Source organism: Mobula hypostoma, chromosome 23, assembly GCF_963921235.1.
Source record: "Mobula hypostoma chromosome 23, sMobHyp1.1, whole genome shotgun sequence".
Taxonomy (NCBI): Eukaryota; Metazoa; Chordata; class Chondrichthyes; order Myliobatiformes; family Myliobatidae; genus Mobula; species Mobula hypostoma.
The window spans coordinates 54,295,543-54,311,794 of record NC_086119.1 but is presented as its reverse complement, the minus strand read 5'-3'; the positions used below and the strand labels follow the sequence as shown (position 1 = coordinate 54,311,794).

The 16,252-nt window shown below is 44.4% G+C and overlaps 1 protein-coding gene across 2 annotated transcripts in view; it reads left to right on the top strand.

The window, feature by feature from the left end:
- Window positions 1-16,252, top strand: part of LOC134336923 (SH2B adapter protein 2) — a 174,866-nt gene that overhangs the window by 63,224 nt on the left and 95,390 nt on the right. For both annotated transcript variants that reach the window (XM_063031572.1, XM_063031571.1), the window contains one exon: window positions 3,223-3,324. In XM_063031572.1, coding sequence (XP_062887642.1) covers window positions 3,223-3,324 — 102 coding nt within the window. The remainder of the gene's footprint in view (window positions 1-3,222; window positions 3,325-16,252) is intronic.

Genomic DNA, 16,252 nt, shown 5'->3' with positions numbered 1-16,252 from the left:
GAAGGCAGAGGGTCGTGCTGGAGGGGGTACATTCGGATTAGAGAGTTGTGACTCGTGGTGTCCCACAAGGATTGGTTCTGGGACCCCTACTTTTCGTGATTTTTATTAATGACCTGGATGTGGGGGTAGAAGGGTGGGTTGACAAGTTTGCAGACGACACAAAGGTTGGTGGTGTTATAGATAGTGTAGTGGATTGTCAAAGATTGAAGAGGGACATCGATAGGATGCAGAAGTGGGCTGAGAAGTGTCAGATGGAGTTCAACCCGGAGAAGGGTGCAGTGGTACACTTTGGAAGAACAAACTCCAAGGCAGAGTATAAAGTAAATGGCAGGATACTTGGTAGTGTGGAGGAGCAGAGGGATCTGGGGGTGCATGTCCACAGATCCCTGAAAGTTGCCTCACAGGTAGATAGGGTAGTTAAGAAAGCTTATGGGGTGTTAGCTTTCATAAGTCGAGGGGTAGAGTTTAAGAGTCACGAGGTAATGATGCAGCTCTATAAAACTCTGGTTAGGTCACAATTGGAGTACTGTGTCCAGTTCTGGTTGCCTCACTATAGGAAGGATGTGGAAGCATTGGAAAGGGTACAGAGGAGATTTACCAGGATGCTGCCTGGTTTAGAAAGTATGCATTATGATCAGAGATTAAGGGAGCTAGGGCTTTACTCTTTGGAGAGGAGGAGGATGAGAGGAGACATGATAGAGGTATACAAGATATTAAGAGGAATAGATAGAGTGGATAGCCAGCGCCTCTTCCCCGGGGCACCACTGCTCAATACAAGGGGACATGGCTTTAAGGTAAGGGGTGGGAAGTTCAAGGGGGATATTAGAGGAAGGTTTTTTACTCAGAGAGTGGTTGGTGCGTGGAATGCACTGCCTGAGTCAGTGGTGGAGGCAGATACACTAGTGAAATTTAAGAGACTACTAGACAGGTACATCGAGAAATTTAAGGTGGGGGGTTATATAGAAGGCACAACAATGTGGGCCGAAGGGCCTGTACTGTGCTGTACTTTTCTATGTTCTGTGTTGTATGAACAGAATACAGTTGACATTTTGGGCCGAGACCCTTCGGCAGGACTGGAGAAAAAATGCTGAGGAGTAGATTTAAAAGGTGGTGGGAGGGGAGAGAGAAATACAAGGTGATAGGTGAAACCGGGAGGGGGAGGAATGAAGTAAAGAGCTGGGAGGTTGATTGGTGAAAGAGATACAGGGCTGGAGAAGGGTGAATCTGATAGAAGAGGACAGAAAGTCATGGAAGAAAGAAACGGAGGGAGGGGAATCCAGAGGCAGGCATTGATTGGTCAAGGAGATAAGGTGAGAGAGGGAAAAGGAGATGGGCAATGGTGAAGGAGAGGGGGGTGGGGCATTACCAGAAGTTCGAGAAATCGATGTTCATGCCATCAGGTTGGACGCTACCCAAATGGAATATAAGGTGTTGTTCGTCCAGCTTAAGTTTGGCCTCATCACGACAGTGATAGACATACGGGAATGGGAAGTGGAATTAAAATGGGTGGCCACTGGGAGATCCTGCTTTTTCTGGTGGACGGAACGTAGGTGATTTGTGAAGCAGTCTCCCAATCTACGCCGGGTCTCAATGATATACAGGAAGCCACACCGGGAGCACCAGACACAGTATATGACCCCAACAAATCTACTGCTCAGCTTTTTTTCTCCAGACCTGCGGAAGGGTCTCGCCCAAAGTGTCGACTGTACTCCTTTCCAGAGATGCTGCCTGGCCTGCTCAGTTCCTCCAGCATTTTGTGTGTGTTGCTTGGATTTCCAGCATCTGCAGATTTTTGTCGTCTGTGTTGGTATCTTTAGGTAACCTTCTTCACCATCCACAAATAGTTTTGGTGTCATCCACAAACTTTGCAGTCACCTACGTTCTCATCCAAATCTTCAGTACATATGACAGACAACAGAGCACTGACCTCTGTGGCACATCCCTCTGCTTCCTCTCTCTAATTCCTACCACTAAACTAACCATACCCAGCTGGGCAGTCACCCCGGATCCCTGTCATCTCTCTTCCAGGCCCGTCGGACTCATTCAAAGGCTCTTTCTGCTACACTGCTGAGTGAGTCTCATGTGCATTCACAGTTCGTGTGACATCCTCCATGAGGTAAGGTCCAGAGTTGAGCACTGGGGACCTGAAGTTCATCCATTTGTGTCCAATTTGTCTGATTTCCTTTTACAACATGCCGTTTGAACTCCATGCAAAACAAGACTCTTGTTGTTGCAAGACGGTGGATGCAGTCAGCAGATCAGGCAGAGTCTGTGGAGAGAGGAACAGAGTTACTGTTTCAGGTCAGTAGCTTTTCATCAGAGCTGACCAGTTCAGTTACAGGCTTAGTAACCTGAAACATTCACTCTGTCCTCTCTTCATTTACGCTACCTTACCTGCTGTGTATTTCCAACATTTTCTTTTAACTTCAGTGTTTTGTGACTCGGCTCAGCAATATTTTTCTTCTCCCTCCTCTGTTCTCATTATTCCCACCTACTCACACAGTCACACACGCACACACTCCCACTCCCAGTCCAACTCACACACACAACAGCTGCCATTAACAACCCGTCCCCATCGTCTCTCAGCTAGCACAGCACTTACACCTCTCAGTGCCTCATGGCTTGCTCCTTACCGCAAACATTCCCTTCATTCTCTCCAACCCTCCCATTCTGTTTGACCTGCCTTCAGCTCATCCCTCCACAGGTGCTGCCCCACCTACTGTGGTCCTCCACAAAACGTAGGAGGAACTCAGCAAGTCAGGCAGCATCTATGGAGGGAAATCAACAGTAACATTTTGGACCAGGATCCCTGATGAAGGCACTTGGCCCAAAATATCTAATGTTTGTTCCCCTCAATGACTTCTTGAGTTCCTGCAGCATTTTGAGTGTGTTGCTCAAGTATACGTTTATAACATTGCACCAATTGATGTTGCCTCTCCTCAGTCATAATTAAAAACCTTCACTTTCCACCTGCTCTGAAAATGCCCATCTCCTGTGGACTGTGCCCATCCTTTTGGTGACCTATGAGATCTGAACTTTGGTCCTATGTATGTGATTGATGTCTTGTGGTTGATGAGAATGTACCAAGGATGGGGAGCATCAGCAGGTAGACTTGGCCCTGCCTTCTCTTCCGGCTTACAGGGTTGTGAAGCTGTTATATAGTGGTTGACGGAACCCTGCCTGATTGCTCTCCCACAATAACCTGTTGTGTTTTATTGGCAGTCAACAAAGTCACGAGTCAGCATCCCGCTCTCTACAATTGTGGAAGTGCGGACCACTATGCCACTGGAAATGCCGGACAGAGACAACACGTTTGTGCTGAAGGTGAGTGATGAGGTGGAGCAGTAGCTTCTGCTCCTTGGGTGGTGGATCATGGCACTGCTGTTTGTTACCCACACCACAAAAGGAATAGGGGACGCTCTGAGATGGCGGGGGGGGGTGCGTCCTCTCTGCGGCTGAGCTCAATGGAAGACTCTGCCACATCAGCACTTCAAGAGCTGTGAGCACAGCTTCTGGCTGGCTTCATCCAGCATGCAGGGTGTGAGCTTCAGCTGGAAACTGTCCCACCCTCAGGAAACCGTGGAGTCCAGGAAGTCCACAGTACAAGCCCTTCACAAAACTCGGCTCTGACTTTGGGATGAAACAGGGCACCAGCCTCCATACTGTCCCATGGTGGGCCAGAACTCTCTCACCTTTGACATTGGTCTTTCACTGGGCCAAAGTCCCTTTGGTCTTTCGGAAAAGATGATGAATGTTCAAGTAGCAATGGGAGAAGTAAAAGATTAAGTGAGAGGGGGTAACAGGAAAGGAGAAAGCCAGGTAAACAAAGGAGAGACTGGGAGGGGCTGCAGGGTCAGGGAATCTGTGCTTATAAAAGCCCAGCATCAGTCACTTTAACCCCTAACTCAACATATCCTGTCACTTGCAGTTTAGTGTGCAACACGTGTCCAGATCTCACTGTTCTTGTGCACCTTTCAGAATGTGCCTCTTCTCGTTCTTCCTACCAAAATGTAACACTTGACATTTTCAGTTTCCTTCTTTGCCTGCCCATTAATATGCTCCGTTCCTTGTCACGGTCCTCTACACCTCTAAATTTTGTATCCTCAGTAGATTGTACCTGTACAACCAAGCTCTAGTCTCAGTACTGAGCCCTGGCAATCCCCACTGTTCACTTCCTACAATCCAACAAACATCTTTTTATCTGTCAGCTTCGGTGTCACATGACCTGTTTCTGTATTGCTGCCGCCCACTGCTCTTGACCTTCAAACTTACTGACAAGCATGCTACGTGGCATCAGTGAACTGTTTTTGAAAGTTAATGTACTCCGCATTTCCCTCAGCAACATACTCCACTAAGTAGAAAACACTAAATAAATTCAATAACATATTTTACAGTCCATCAGTCCATGCTGTTTCCTCTAATTAAGCCACACTTCTCCAAGTGAGACATGATTTTAGATACAAGAGTTTCTGCAGATGTTGGAAATCATGAGCATCACACACTAGGTGCTGGGGGATCTCAGCAGGTCATGTAGCATCGGTGGAGTGTGATAAACTTGTCGATGTTTCTGGCCGAAACCCTTCATCGGTACTGGAAAGGAAGGGGGCAGAAACCAGAATAAGAAGGTGGGGGAGGAACAGTGATAGGAGGAAGGTGACTGGGTGGGGAAGGGGGTATGGAGCTGGGAGGGGATAGGTGTAAGAGGCAAAGGGCCAAAGAAGAAGCAGTCTGATATGAGAGGATGGTGGACAATGAGAGAAGGAGGAGGGGACCAGAGAGAGGTGATGGGCAAGTGAGCTAAAAAGATGAAAGGATAACCAGAATGGGAAATGGAAAAAAGAGAAGAGAGTAGAGTGGAGTAACTACCAGAATTTGGTGTTCGTCCATCTGGTTGGAGGCTCCCAGATGGAATATGATGTGTTGCTCATCCAACCTGAGTTTGCCCTCATTGTTGTAGTAGAGGAGGCCTTGGACAGAAATATCAGTATGTGAATGGCAAATTGAATTGAAGTCAAATTTAAATGGGTAGCCATTGGCAGATCCTGCCTTTTACGGCAGATAGAGCAAGGGTGCTTGATGAAGCAATCCCCCTATCTGCATCTGGTCTCACCAATATAGAGGAGGCTACTGTGGGAGCTCAGAGAAGAGAAAAGCATTTTTACAAGTGACAGGGTGAAAAACAGTAAAATAATTGTGAGAGTCAGTGGGTTAGTAAAAGCACTGATTCTTGTTACTCCTTTTGTCTGGAATTTCTCATCCTCCAAGGTTGAATAAACTGGTCCATAGTTACTTGGTTCATCCAGCACCTTCTCAGAGAGCAAGTTATCTCAATCACATTTCCGCTGAGTTTGTCCTGAGGGTATGTGACCTTTGTTTGATTAAATGACCACACCACTGGTAGGTGTTGTAGCGTGGATGAAATCACTGGAGAGACAGAGTCACTGGTAGATACAAAGCAGCTTCTTTATTCGACACAACAAGCAGGCATCATACGGACGGAGACGCTTTCCGTAGAAAGATCTGCTAGCTCAATGTGGGCTGGATATTTATATGCTAAACACAAAGGCAATCACTACTTAAAAAGTTATAGACAATGCCTCCTATTGAAGCTACATATAAAATATCACACCATCCTTTCCTTCCAACGCCAACATGTCTGGGTTGGTATTCACAGCCTTTAGGAATGTAAGTTAAGTCTACAATACATTTATTTGGCATTTCCCGTGCTAACATAGAAGACAATTAATATTTATAATGTATAGATAATACTGTGTTCAAAACTACAGCATCAGGCGCCAGAAGCATCTGGTATTCACACCTTTTTAGGAAGCGCATTGTTGTGGACTCAATCCACAGTACTTTGTCAAATAGAAGTCTGGTGGCCAAAGTCATTTAAGTGTAAACAAATCATCTACCCAAAAAAACTCCTCTAACAGTAGAGTAGGCTATTTTTTCTCAATTCTGCATTAGATAATTTATGAATGAGTCGCCAGCTACTCGAGGCAGTATATGAAATGATCCAAGGTTTCCAGTTGAGTTATTAATAAATCTAGAGTTCCTATTTGGTGTTTATGAATGGATCCCCATCACTGAAGTGATTTATGAATAGAAGATACATCCCTGTGGACATTTTGTATAGATTCCAATCTCTTTTTTATGGTAATTAATGAATGGATTCAAAATTACTTTAATTGATTTAATAGATTTTTGCATCTGATTTAAAAATCGGAACCCTGGCTTGTGATGTTGTCTTACAATTGAACCCATGGCTCCTAGTAAATAATTTGTGAATGGGATCACAGCCTCAATCAGTTAATTGATTTTATTGATTTCAGATGTCCCCATCAGTATGGAATGAAAAGTCCTGATGTTCTGTGAATGTGTCTAATTGGTTATTGTAAATGGCGCAGAGAATGTGGAAGACTGGGTGAACCTGGAAGGAATTGAGGAGGATATAGGGAGAATAAAATGGGTTGGCTTGTGGAGGAATAATATGAATGGGTAGTAGGTGGTCCATGGGGAATCAGGTAGAAGACCCCGCCAAATATGCCTTGGTTTGGATACATATTCTTCTGCAATGGCATAGCCAATAGTGGGGATTGTCTATGCATGATGAAGCTATTCCCCTTCACTGCTGCAAGTGTGCATAAAACCTGTTGCCAGTTTCTTGAGATACAAGGCTTATTTATTTGACCTGTTCCTCCTGTAGTGCTGTCAATACTCCATTTTCATTGGCATTCATTCCAGCAATCTATTGCGAAACACACAACTTATTGGGATTTGGCATTTCAGTCTTAGCGGGGATTAAATCTGAGACTGTTAGGCATTTGGACTCACTTAATCACTGTCTAAACCATGGGAATTATCAATGGATCTTTTTTAAGTGTTTAATGGGAATTCCAGTTACAGTGTATTGAATTACAGTTCAATTGGGAGAAGCAAATTGGCATCTGGCAAAGCTGTCCCAAGATTAGCTGTTTTTTAATTACAGTCTGCTAGACTTCTGGCATGCATCAGTTAATGGTGCAGTTAGCATTCCTTGATGTGAAGAGTTTTTATTTTTGTAGTCCAAGCTGTTTGTCAATTCGGTTGAAAGATGCTGCTGTTGTGAAGTGAAGCACTACAGGACTCTGGATATCAAGGTCAACACTTCAGTGTAATTCAGACTGTATGTGCACGCCAAATCCTTTGATCCTGAGACCATTTATATTCTTGATGCCTTCCTGCTTCCATGAGAAGAGAAACATTGTTGAGGCCTGCAGCCCTTGGTCAGAACATTTCATGCTTAAAGCATCTGCAGTTCTCATTTTCCTTTTCTTGAACCTGACCCTGTCTGGTAGCTGTTGCTTCCTAGCCCTGTCTGTACATTTCAAGAAAATGACCATTAATCTGACTGCTTTTTGCCCATTTTCAAGAACCTATTTCCTCCTTTCAACCAGTGAGTTCCGGACCCTATCACTTTGAAATAGTAGGTTTGGGAGGAAAGGGAAATCCTTCAAAATTAATTCCCTCCGCGATAGGTGCAGAGTGAGAGCAGCCTTTGCCATTCATAAAATGCACTGAAATACTGGTTTGAACCTCCCAAACCCCCAGCCTTTGCCACCAGGAGCAGCAGGCACATGAAAAGACCTCATCTACAGGCTCTGTATGTTGGAAAGGATGCATCTTCAGAAGGGTGGTTCAGGGGTTGTCAATCCAAGGGGTACTTCATCCTGGATTATGTCAGCATGGGACACCCAGTTGTTGGAAAGGCTTTGGGGTGTCAGCAATGAGTCACTCTGTAGCTTGCTCTGTCGATCTTCTGGTCAAAGCTGGTGAGCAATGGAGCAGAACACTGTTAAGGAGGACATGGAATCAGATGGATAAATCCCCAGGGCTGGATGACATCTATTTCAGAATACTACCCAATGCAAGTGTGGAGGCACCTGGGCCCTGATAGTGATCTTTACTACAGGTGTTAACTACAGTTGAGGGACATGGGGATAGCAAATGTTGTTTTGCGGCAGCAGTATAGTGCACAAATATAAAATTACTATGAATTGCAAAAATAAATACTGCAGAAGTAAGAAACCAAGTAGTGTTAATAGGTTCATGGGTTGATCAGAAATCTGATGGCAGAGGGAAAGAAGCTGCTTCTGAACCATTGAGTATGGGTTTTTGGGTTCTTGTACTGAGGACTAACATGAAAAGCGCGTGTCCCAGATAGTAGTCATAGTCATACTTTATTGATCCTGGGGGAAATTGGTTTTCGTTACAGTTGCACCATAAATAATTAAATAGTAATATGTAAATTATGCCAGGAAATAAGTCAGGACCAGCCTATTGGCTCAGGGTGTCTGACCCTCCAAGGGAGGAGTTGTAAAGTTTGATGGCCACAGGCAGGAATGACTTCCTATGACGCTCTGTGCTGCATCTCGGTGGAATGAGCCTCTGGCTGAATGTACTCCTGTGCCCACCCAGTACATTATGTAGTGGATGGGAGACATTGTCCAAGATGGCATGCAACTTAGACAGTATCCTCTTTTCAGACACCACTGTCAGAGAGTCCAGTTCCATCCCCACAACATCACTGGCCTTACAAATGAGTTTGTTGATTCTGTTGGTGTCTGCTACCCTCAGCCTGCTGCCCCAGCACACAACAGCAAACATGATCGCACTGGCCACCACAGACTCGTAGGACATCCTCAGCATCGTCCGACAGATGTTAGAGGATCTCAGTCTCCTCAGGAAATAGAGACGGCTCTGACCCTTCCTGTAGTCAGCCTCAGTGTTCTTTGACCAGTCCAGTTTATTGTCAATTCGTATCCCCAGGTATTTGTAATCCTCCACCATGTCCACACTGACCTCCTGGATGGAAACAGGGGTCACCGGTGCCTTAGCCCTCCTCAGGTCTACCACCAGCTCCTTAGTCTTTTTCAATGATGGTGAGGTTCCTTAATGATGAATGCTACCTTTTTGAGGTACCATTTCATGAAGATGTCCACAATAGTGAGGAAGGTTGTGCCTGTGATGAAGCCAGCTGAATCTATAACCCTCTGCAGCCTCTTGTGATTCTGTGCATTGGTGGTTCCATACCGGATTGCAATGCAACCAGTCAAAATGCTCCCCACAGTACATACTTAAAAAAATGTAAGAGTCTTTGATGATATACTGGATCTCCTGAAATACCCAATGAAGTAGAGTCATTGGTATTTCTCCTTTGTAATTACATTAATGTGTTGGGCCCAGAACAGATCCTCCAAGATGTTGCTGCCCAGGAGCCTGGAGTTCTTTACTAGATTAGCACTTGGAATTAACACATTGTAGCAGGAAGACCAGCAGTTTAATGTTGCAGGATTCCGTTGTTTTAGACCAGAGAGACGGGGAGTTAAAGGTGGAGCCATTACTAGTCAGGGAAAATGTGACATCATTGTTTAGGGAGGGCTCATCTACTGAAGCTATATGGGTTGAATTAAGAAATAAGAAAAGGATGACCAGGTTAATGGGATTATATTCTAGACACCCCAACAGGGAGCAAAATTTAGAGGAACAAGTCTGTAAAGAGATAGAAAACAGTTACTAGAAAAATAAGGTTGTGATGATAAGTGATTCTAACTTTCCACATAATGACTGGGATTCCCATTTTGTAAAAAGAATGGATGGGATAGTGTTTGTCAAGTTTGACAAATCTTATTGAACTTTTTGAAGAGGTTACTAGGAAATTTGACAAGGGTAAAGTGGTGGATGTTGTCTATATGGACTTCAGTAAGGCCTTTGACAAGGTTCCACACGGAAGGCTGGGTAGGAAGGTTCAGTCGTTAGGTATTAATATTGAAGTAGTAAAATAGATTCAGCAGTGGCTGGATGGAAGACGACAGAGAGTGATGGTGGATAACTGTTTGTCAGATTGGAGGCCGGTGACTAGTGGTGTGCCTCAGGGATCTGTACTGAGTCCAATGTTGTTTGTCATATATATTAATGATCTGGATGATGGGGTGGTAAATTGGATGAGTAAGTATGCAGATGATACTAAGATAGGTGGAGTTGTGGATAATGAAGTAGGTTTTCAAAGCTTGCAGAGAGATTTAGGCCAGTTAGAAGAGTGGGCTGAAAGATGGCAGATGGAGTTTAATGCTGATAAATGTGAGGTGCTACATTTCGGTAGGACTAATCAAAATAGGACATACATGGTAAATGGTAGGGCATTGAAGAATGCTGTAGAACAGAGGGATCTAGGAATAATGGTGCATGTTCCCTGAAGGTGGAATCTCATGTGGATAGAGTGGTGAAGAAAGCTTTTGGTATGCTGGCCTTTATAAATCAGAGCATTGAGTATAGGAGTTGGGATGTAATGTTGAAATTGTACAAGGCATTGATGAGGCCAAATTTGGAGTATTGTGTACAGTTTTGGTCACCGAATTATAGGGAGGATGTCAATAAAATAGAGAGAGTACAGAGAAGATTTACCAGAATGTTACCTGGGTTTCATCACCTAAGTTACAGAGAAAAGTTGAACAAGTTGGGTCTTTATTCTTTGGAATGTAGAAGATTCAGGGGGGACTTGATAAAGGTATTTAAAATTATGAGGGGGAAAGATAGAGTTGAAGGGGATAGGCTTTTTCCATTGAGAGTAGGGGAGATTCAAACAAGAGGACATGAATTGAGAGTTAAAGGGCAAAAGTTTAGGGGTAACATGAGGGGGAACTTCTTTACTCAGAGAGTGGTAGCTGTGTGGAATGAGCTTCCAGCAGAAGTGGTTGAGGCAGGTTCGATGTTGTTGTTTACAGTTAAATTGGATAGATATATGGACAAGAAAGGAATGGAGGGTTATGGGCTGAGTGCAGGTTGGTGGGACTAGGTGAGAGTAAGAGTTCGGCACGGACTAGAAGGGCCGAGATGACCTGTTTCCATGCTGTAATTGTTATATGGTTATATGGTAAATCAATTACAGTATACGTATATTGAATAGATTAAAAGCTGTGCAAAAAACATAAATAAAATATATTAACAAAGTGAGGTAGTGTCCAAGGGTTCAATGTCCATTTAGGAATCGGATGGCAGTTGGGAAGAAGCTGTTCCTGAATCACTTCAGGCTTCTGTACCTCCTACCTGATGGTAACAGTGAGAAAACGGCATGTCCTGGGTGCTGGAGGTCCTTAATGATGGACGCTGCCTTTCTGTGACACTGCTCCTTGATGGTGTTCTGGGTACTTTGTAGGCTAGTACCCAAGATGGAACTGACTAAATTTACAACTTTCTGCAGTTTCTTTCAGTCCTGTGCAGTAGCCTCCCCCTACCACCCCCCATACCAATTAGTGATGCAGCCTGTCAGAATGCTGTCCATGGTACGGTGTATTTGTTGACATACCAAATCTCTTCAGACTCCTAATGAAGTATACAGGTTTCCCCCGCCATTTGAAGGTAGAGTATTCCTATGAAATGGTTCATAAGCCAGAATGTCGTGAAGTGAAGAAGCAATTACCATTTATTAATATGGGAAAAATTTGTGAGTGTTCGCAGACCCAAAAATTAACCTACCAAATCATGTCAAATAACACTTAAAACCTAAAATAACAGTAACATATAGTAAAAACAGGAATGATATGATAAATACACAACCTATATAAAGTAGAAATTCTTTTCTACAATCATTGCTGCACTGTCCACCGTAGCGAAAATCTCACGCAAGCGCTCTCGGCAGAAACACTCTCTCCAGTAACCTTTAAGTTATGAAGCTGCCAAATCATACCAAATAACACCTAAAAATACACAGCCTATATAAAGTAGAAATAATGTATGTACAGTGTAGTATCACTTACCGGAATCGGGAAGACAGCGCCGAGCGCACTGATGGTGGTGTGTTAGGCTGAGTTGTCGGAGGTTGGTGTGGTACAGTGGTCCCCAACCTCCAGGCCACCGACTGATACGGATCCGCGAAGCATGCAGTGGTGCAGCGGTAGCTGGGACACTCCCAGCACATCTTTCAGAAAAAAGCCGAAATAAACAAGCTAATTAATCATGTGCCAGGAGGCACCTAATTAATTAGCTTGTTTATTTCGGCTTTTTTCTTAAAGATGTGCTGGGTGCGTCCCGGCTACCACTGCATTCTTCGCGGCAATGTATCGGTCCGCAACCCAGATGTTGGGGTGGTGGGACATTGGGGTGTCATCTCATTGTTGTCTGTTTCCATCAGAGCAGGCAGGTAATCTTCTTCTATGTCGGCCTGCTTCGATGTCGAAGGGCGAGGTTCGTTGTCTGCTGTGGCTGATGTGGAAGGCTTGAGAAACGACAGTATGCTTGACTGCTAGCCTCGCGCAGTCAAGTGCTCAAGTGCTTTTGTAAGCACTCAAACCATCCTGCAAATATGCCCTAAACCTACATACCCTTTCAAAATTAAAGTTGTGCTTTTCTGCAATCATTGTTGTCAATTACAGCAAAAATCTCACACAGTTGCTGCACGTTCAGTTCCTAGACAAATTCACTTTCGGTCCATTCGCTACTGCACTCGGTTTCGATTGTTATCCTTTCCTCTACCAACTGCATCAGGTCTTCATCTATCAGTTCTTGGTCATGGGATGTCAAAACCTCTTCAAGATCTTCTTCGTCAACTTCCACAAGCCAAACTCACTTTGTCCTTACTTTGTTTACCACGATCGAAATGCTTAATTATGTCTAGTTTACACTAAGTGTAACACCCTTACGAGCTCTTTTAGGCTTTTCCAATACCTCAGAGCTCATCTTGCTAACGGATGCTCAAAATAAATTGACATAAAGCACAGATGCAGATGCTCACAGGCACGTGTTTAAGCAATGCCGGCTAGAATGCAGTTCCGGGGGAGGAGCTTGGCTGCTCGGGGCGCACGCTGCCTTTTCTCATAACAGTGAAAACACCTTCTGTTAGCGAAAACAGGTAACTAGGTCTTCTGTATCAGCGAAGTGTCGTAAAGCGAACGTTTGAAAAGCAGGGGTCACCTGTATTCGCTGTCTTGTCTTCTTCATAACTGTATTGATATGTTGGGACCAGGTTAGATCCTCAGAGATCTTGACCCCAGGAACCTGAAGCTGCTAACTCCCTCCACTTCTGATCCCTCTATGAGGATTGGTATGTGTTCCTTCGTCTTACCCTTTCTGAAGTCCACAATCAGCTCTTTCGTCTTACTGACGTTGAGCGCCAGGTTGTTGCTGCGACACCACTCCAATAGTTGGCATATCTCGCTCCTGTATGCCCTCTTGTCAACATCTAAGATTCTACCAACAATAGTTGTATCATCAGCAAATTTATAGATGGTATTTGAGCTATGCCTAGCCACACAGTCATAGGTATATAGAGAGTAGAGCAGTGGGATAAGCACACACCCCTGAGGTGCACAAGTGTTGATCATTAGTGAGGTGGAGATGTTATCACCAATCTGGTGGTCTTCTGGTTAGGAAGTTGAGGATCCAATTGCAGAGGGAGGTACAGATGCCCAGGTTCTGCAACTTCTCAATCAGGATTGTGGGAATGATGGTATTAAATGCTGAGCTATAGTCGATGAACAGCATCCTGACATAGGTGTTTGTGTTGTCCAGGTGATCTAAAGCCATAAGAAGAGCCATTGAGATTGCATCTGCCATTGATCTATTGTGGCGATAGGTAAATTGCAATGAGTCCAGGTCCTTGCTGAGGCAGGAGTTCAGTCTCATCATGACCAACCTCTCAAAGCATTTCAACACTGTAGAAATGAGTGCTACCGGGTGATAGTCATTAAGGCAACTCACATTATTCTTCTTAGACACTAGTACAATTGTTGCCTTTTCGAAGCAAGTAGAAACTTCCGCCCATAGCAGTGAGAGGTTGAAAATGTCCTTGAATACTCCCGCCAGTTGACTGGCACAGGTTTTCAGAGCCTTACCAGGTATTCCAACAGGACCTTCCACCTTGTGAGGGTTCACTCTTTTTAAAGACAGCATAATATAAGCCTCTGAGACAGAGATCACAGGGTCATCAGGTGCAGCAGGGATCTTCACAGCTGTAATTATATTCTCCCTTTCAAAGCAGAAGGCATTGAGTTCACCTGGTAGTGAAGCATCGCTGTCATTCATGCTATTGGGTTTTGCTTTGTAGGAAGTAATGTCTTGCAAACCCTGACAGAGTTGTCATTCATCCGAGTCACCTCCAACCTCATTCGAAATTGTCTCTTTGCCCTTGAAATAGCCCTCCGCAAATCATACCTGGTTTTCTGGTACAGGCCTGGGATACCAGACTTGAATGCCACAGATCTAGCCTTCAGCAGACGACGTATCTCCTGGTTCATCCACGGCTTTTGGTTTGGGAATGTACATTAAGTCTTTGTAGGCACACACTCATCCACACAGGGTTTAATGAAGTTGGTGACAACTGCTGCATATTCATCCAGGTTCAAAGATGAATCCCTGAATACAGTCCGGTCCACAGATTCAAAGCAGTCCTGTAGGCACTCCTGTGCTTCCTCTGTCCATACCTTCATAGTCCTCACTACTGGTGCTGCAGTCTTCAGTCTCTGCCTATACTCAGGGAACAGAAGTACAGCCAGGTGATCAGACTTCCCAAAGTGAGGGTGTGGAATAGCACAGTCGGCATTCTTGTTTGTGGTGTAATGATGGTCCAGTGTGTTTCCTCTGGTATTGCAAGTGATTTGTTGATGGTAATTGCTTAGTGATTTTTTTCAGACTGGCCTGGTTAAAATCTCCCAAAACGATGGTGAAGGCGTTGGGGTGTGCTGCTTACTGCATGTTGATCCCATTGCTCAGATCATCTAAAGCCTGATTGACATTGGCCTGAGGTGGAATGTATACCGCTGCCAAAATGATCCCAGAGAACAGACGGCACTTAACTGCTAGATATTCCAGGTCTGGTGAGCAGAATATTTTTGTGCACAAAGAACAGTTGATCATGAGGCATACTTCTCTACCTCCGCTTTTGAGAGACTCTATAGATCTATCCTGACAGTGTATAGTAAACCCATCGATCTGAATCGCTGCATCCAGCAATTCAGATCGATGGGGTTAACCAGGATTCCGTAAAACAAAGGACACACACAGTCCTAATGTCCCTCTGATTCAGCACCCTAGCTCTGAGATCATTGATTTTATTCACCAGAGACTGCACGTTTGCCAGCAAATTGGTAGTTTAAAACCTCATTTCCTTAAACGCACTTGTATCTGGGATCTACAGTTACGTTTCCTCCGTGGGATCCTACGAGGACACATCCGTCCACAATCAGTATTATTTCCATCAGTTTTAAGCAGCGATAGTTCGTTCAAATGCGTTAAGTCATCTTTGTTGACTGTACTAACCTTGGAAGCAGTTGTGCTTTTTAGCTGTATCAGGTTGAAATGAGAATATTTAATTGTATCCATTGAGAGTTCTGCTGCTATTCGAGTCGTCCTTAGGCAGCCCAGAAGGGCCTTCATTGCTGTGGAGGATTTCTTACTCTTGTGGATGGCATCTTTCCTGACAAAGGGGTTCACTCTGCTTGGTAGACTGTGAAATAATCTCAGGTACTGGGGCCTCCTCTGCGGTGGTTGTAGGATTGGACTCCAGGACTGCAGGAAGTGGTTGTGACAGCTCTGAACACCTTTCTTCTCCAACAGTTGACAGTTTGTTCTCAAATGATCAATATTTCATCTCCAGATGACATCAGACACAATCTCCACTGTGTAGGAGAGTGGTCCAGTCCTGTCCTTAATTTTTCCAAGTACCTACTTTTGATCATGTTTGTAGTCCCACGCCAGGGCTGCTTGTCCAGGAGTGAAATGTCAAACCTCCTTGTCTGAGGATCCCTCAATTTGTCCCAACTGTTTGTCCTGCATACTCCTTCTGAGATTGTTTAAGGAGATCCAAGCATGGGCACAGGGGACAACCCAGAAACAGCATTGTTGGTTGTGGAGTGCGCTGCATTGCAGTATGCAAAGAGGAAATTGGTGAGTATCTGATTCAGTGTTAGTGTAGTATGTTCTGCTGACATTGCTCACACTGGACAGACCTTTCCACCAAGCCATTTGCAGGGCTTGAAGGTACTGTGCAGATGTAATATGTCTTATTACATTCATTTTCAGGAATGGTTAAAACTGTTCAGCAACAAATTGTGCTCCATTGTCACTGGCCAAGTGTTCTGAGACACTAGTCTGTGAGAAGAGGCTTTTCAACACATCAACAGTGTGCGATGCTGTTGTGGAGGTTATTGGGAACACTTCTGGCCACTTCGTAGCTGCATTCTGTACTACCAAGAAGTTTGTGCCCATGAATATTCCA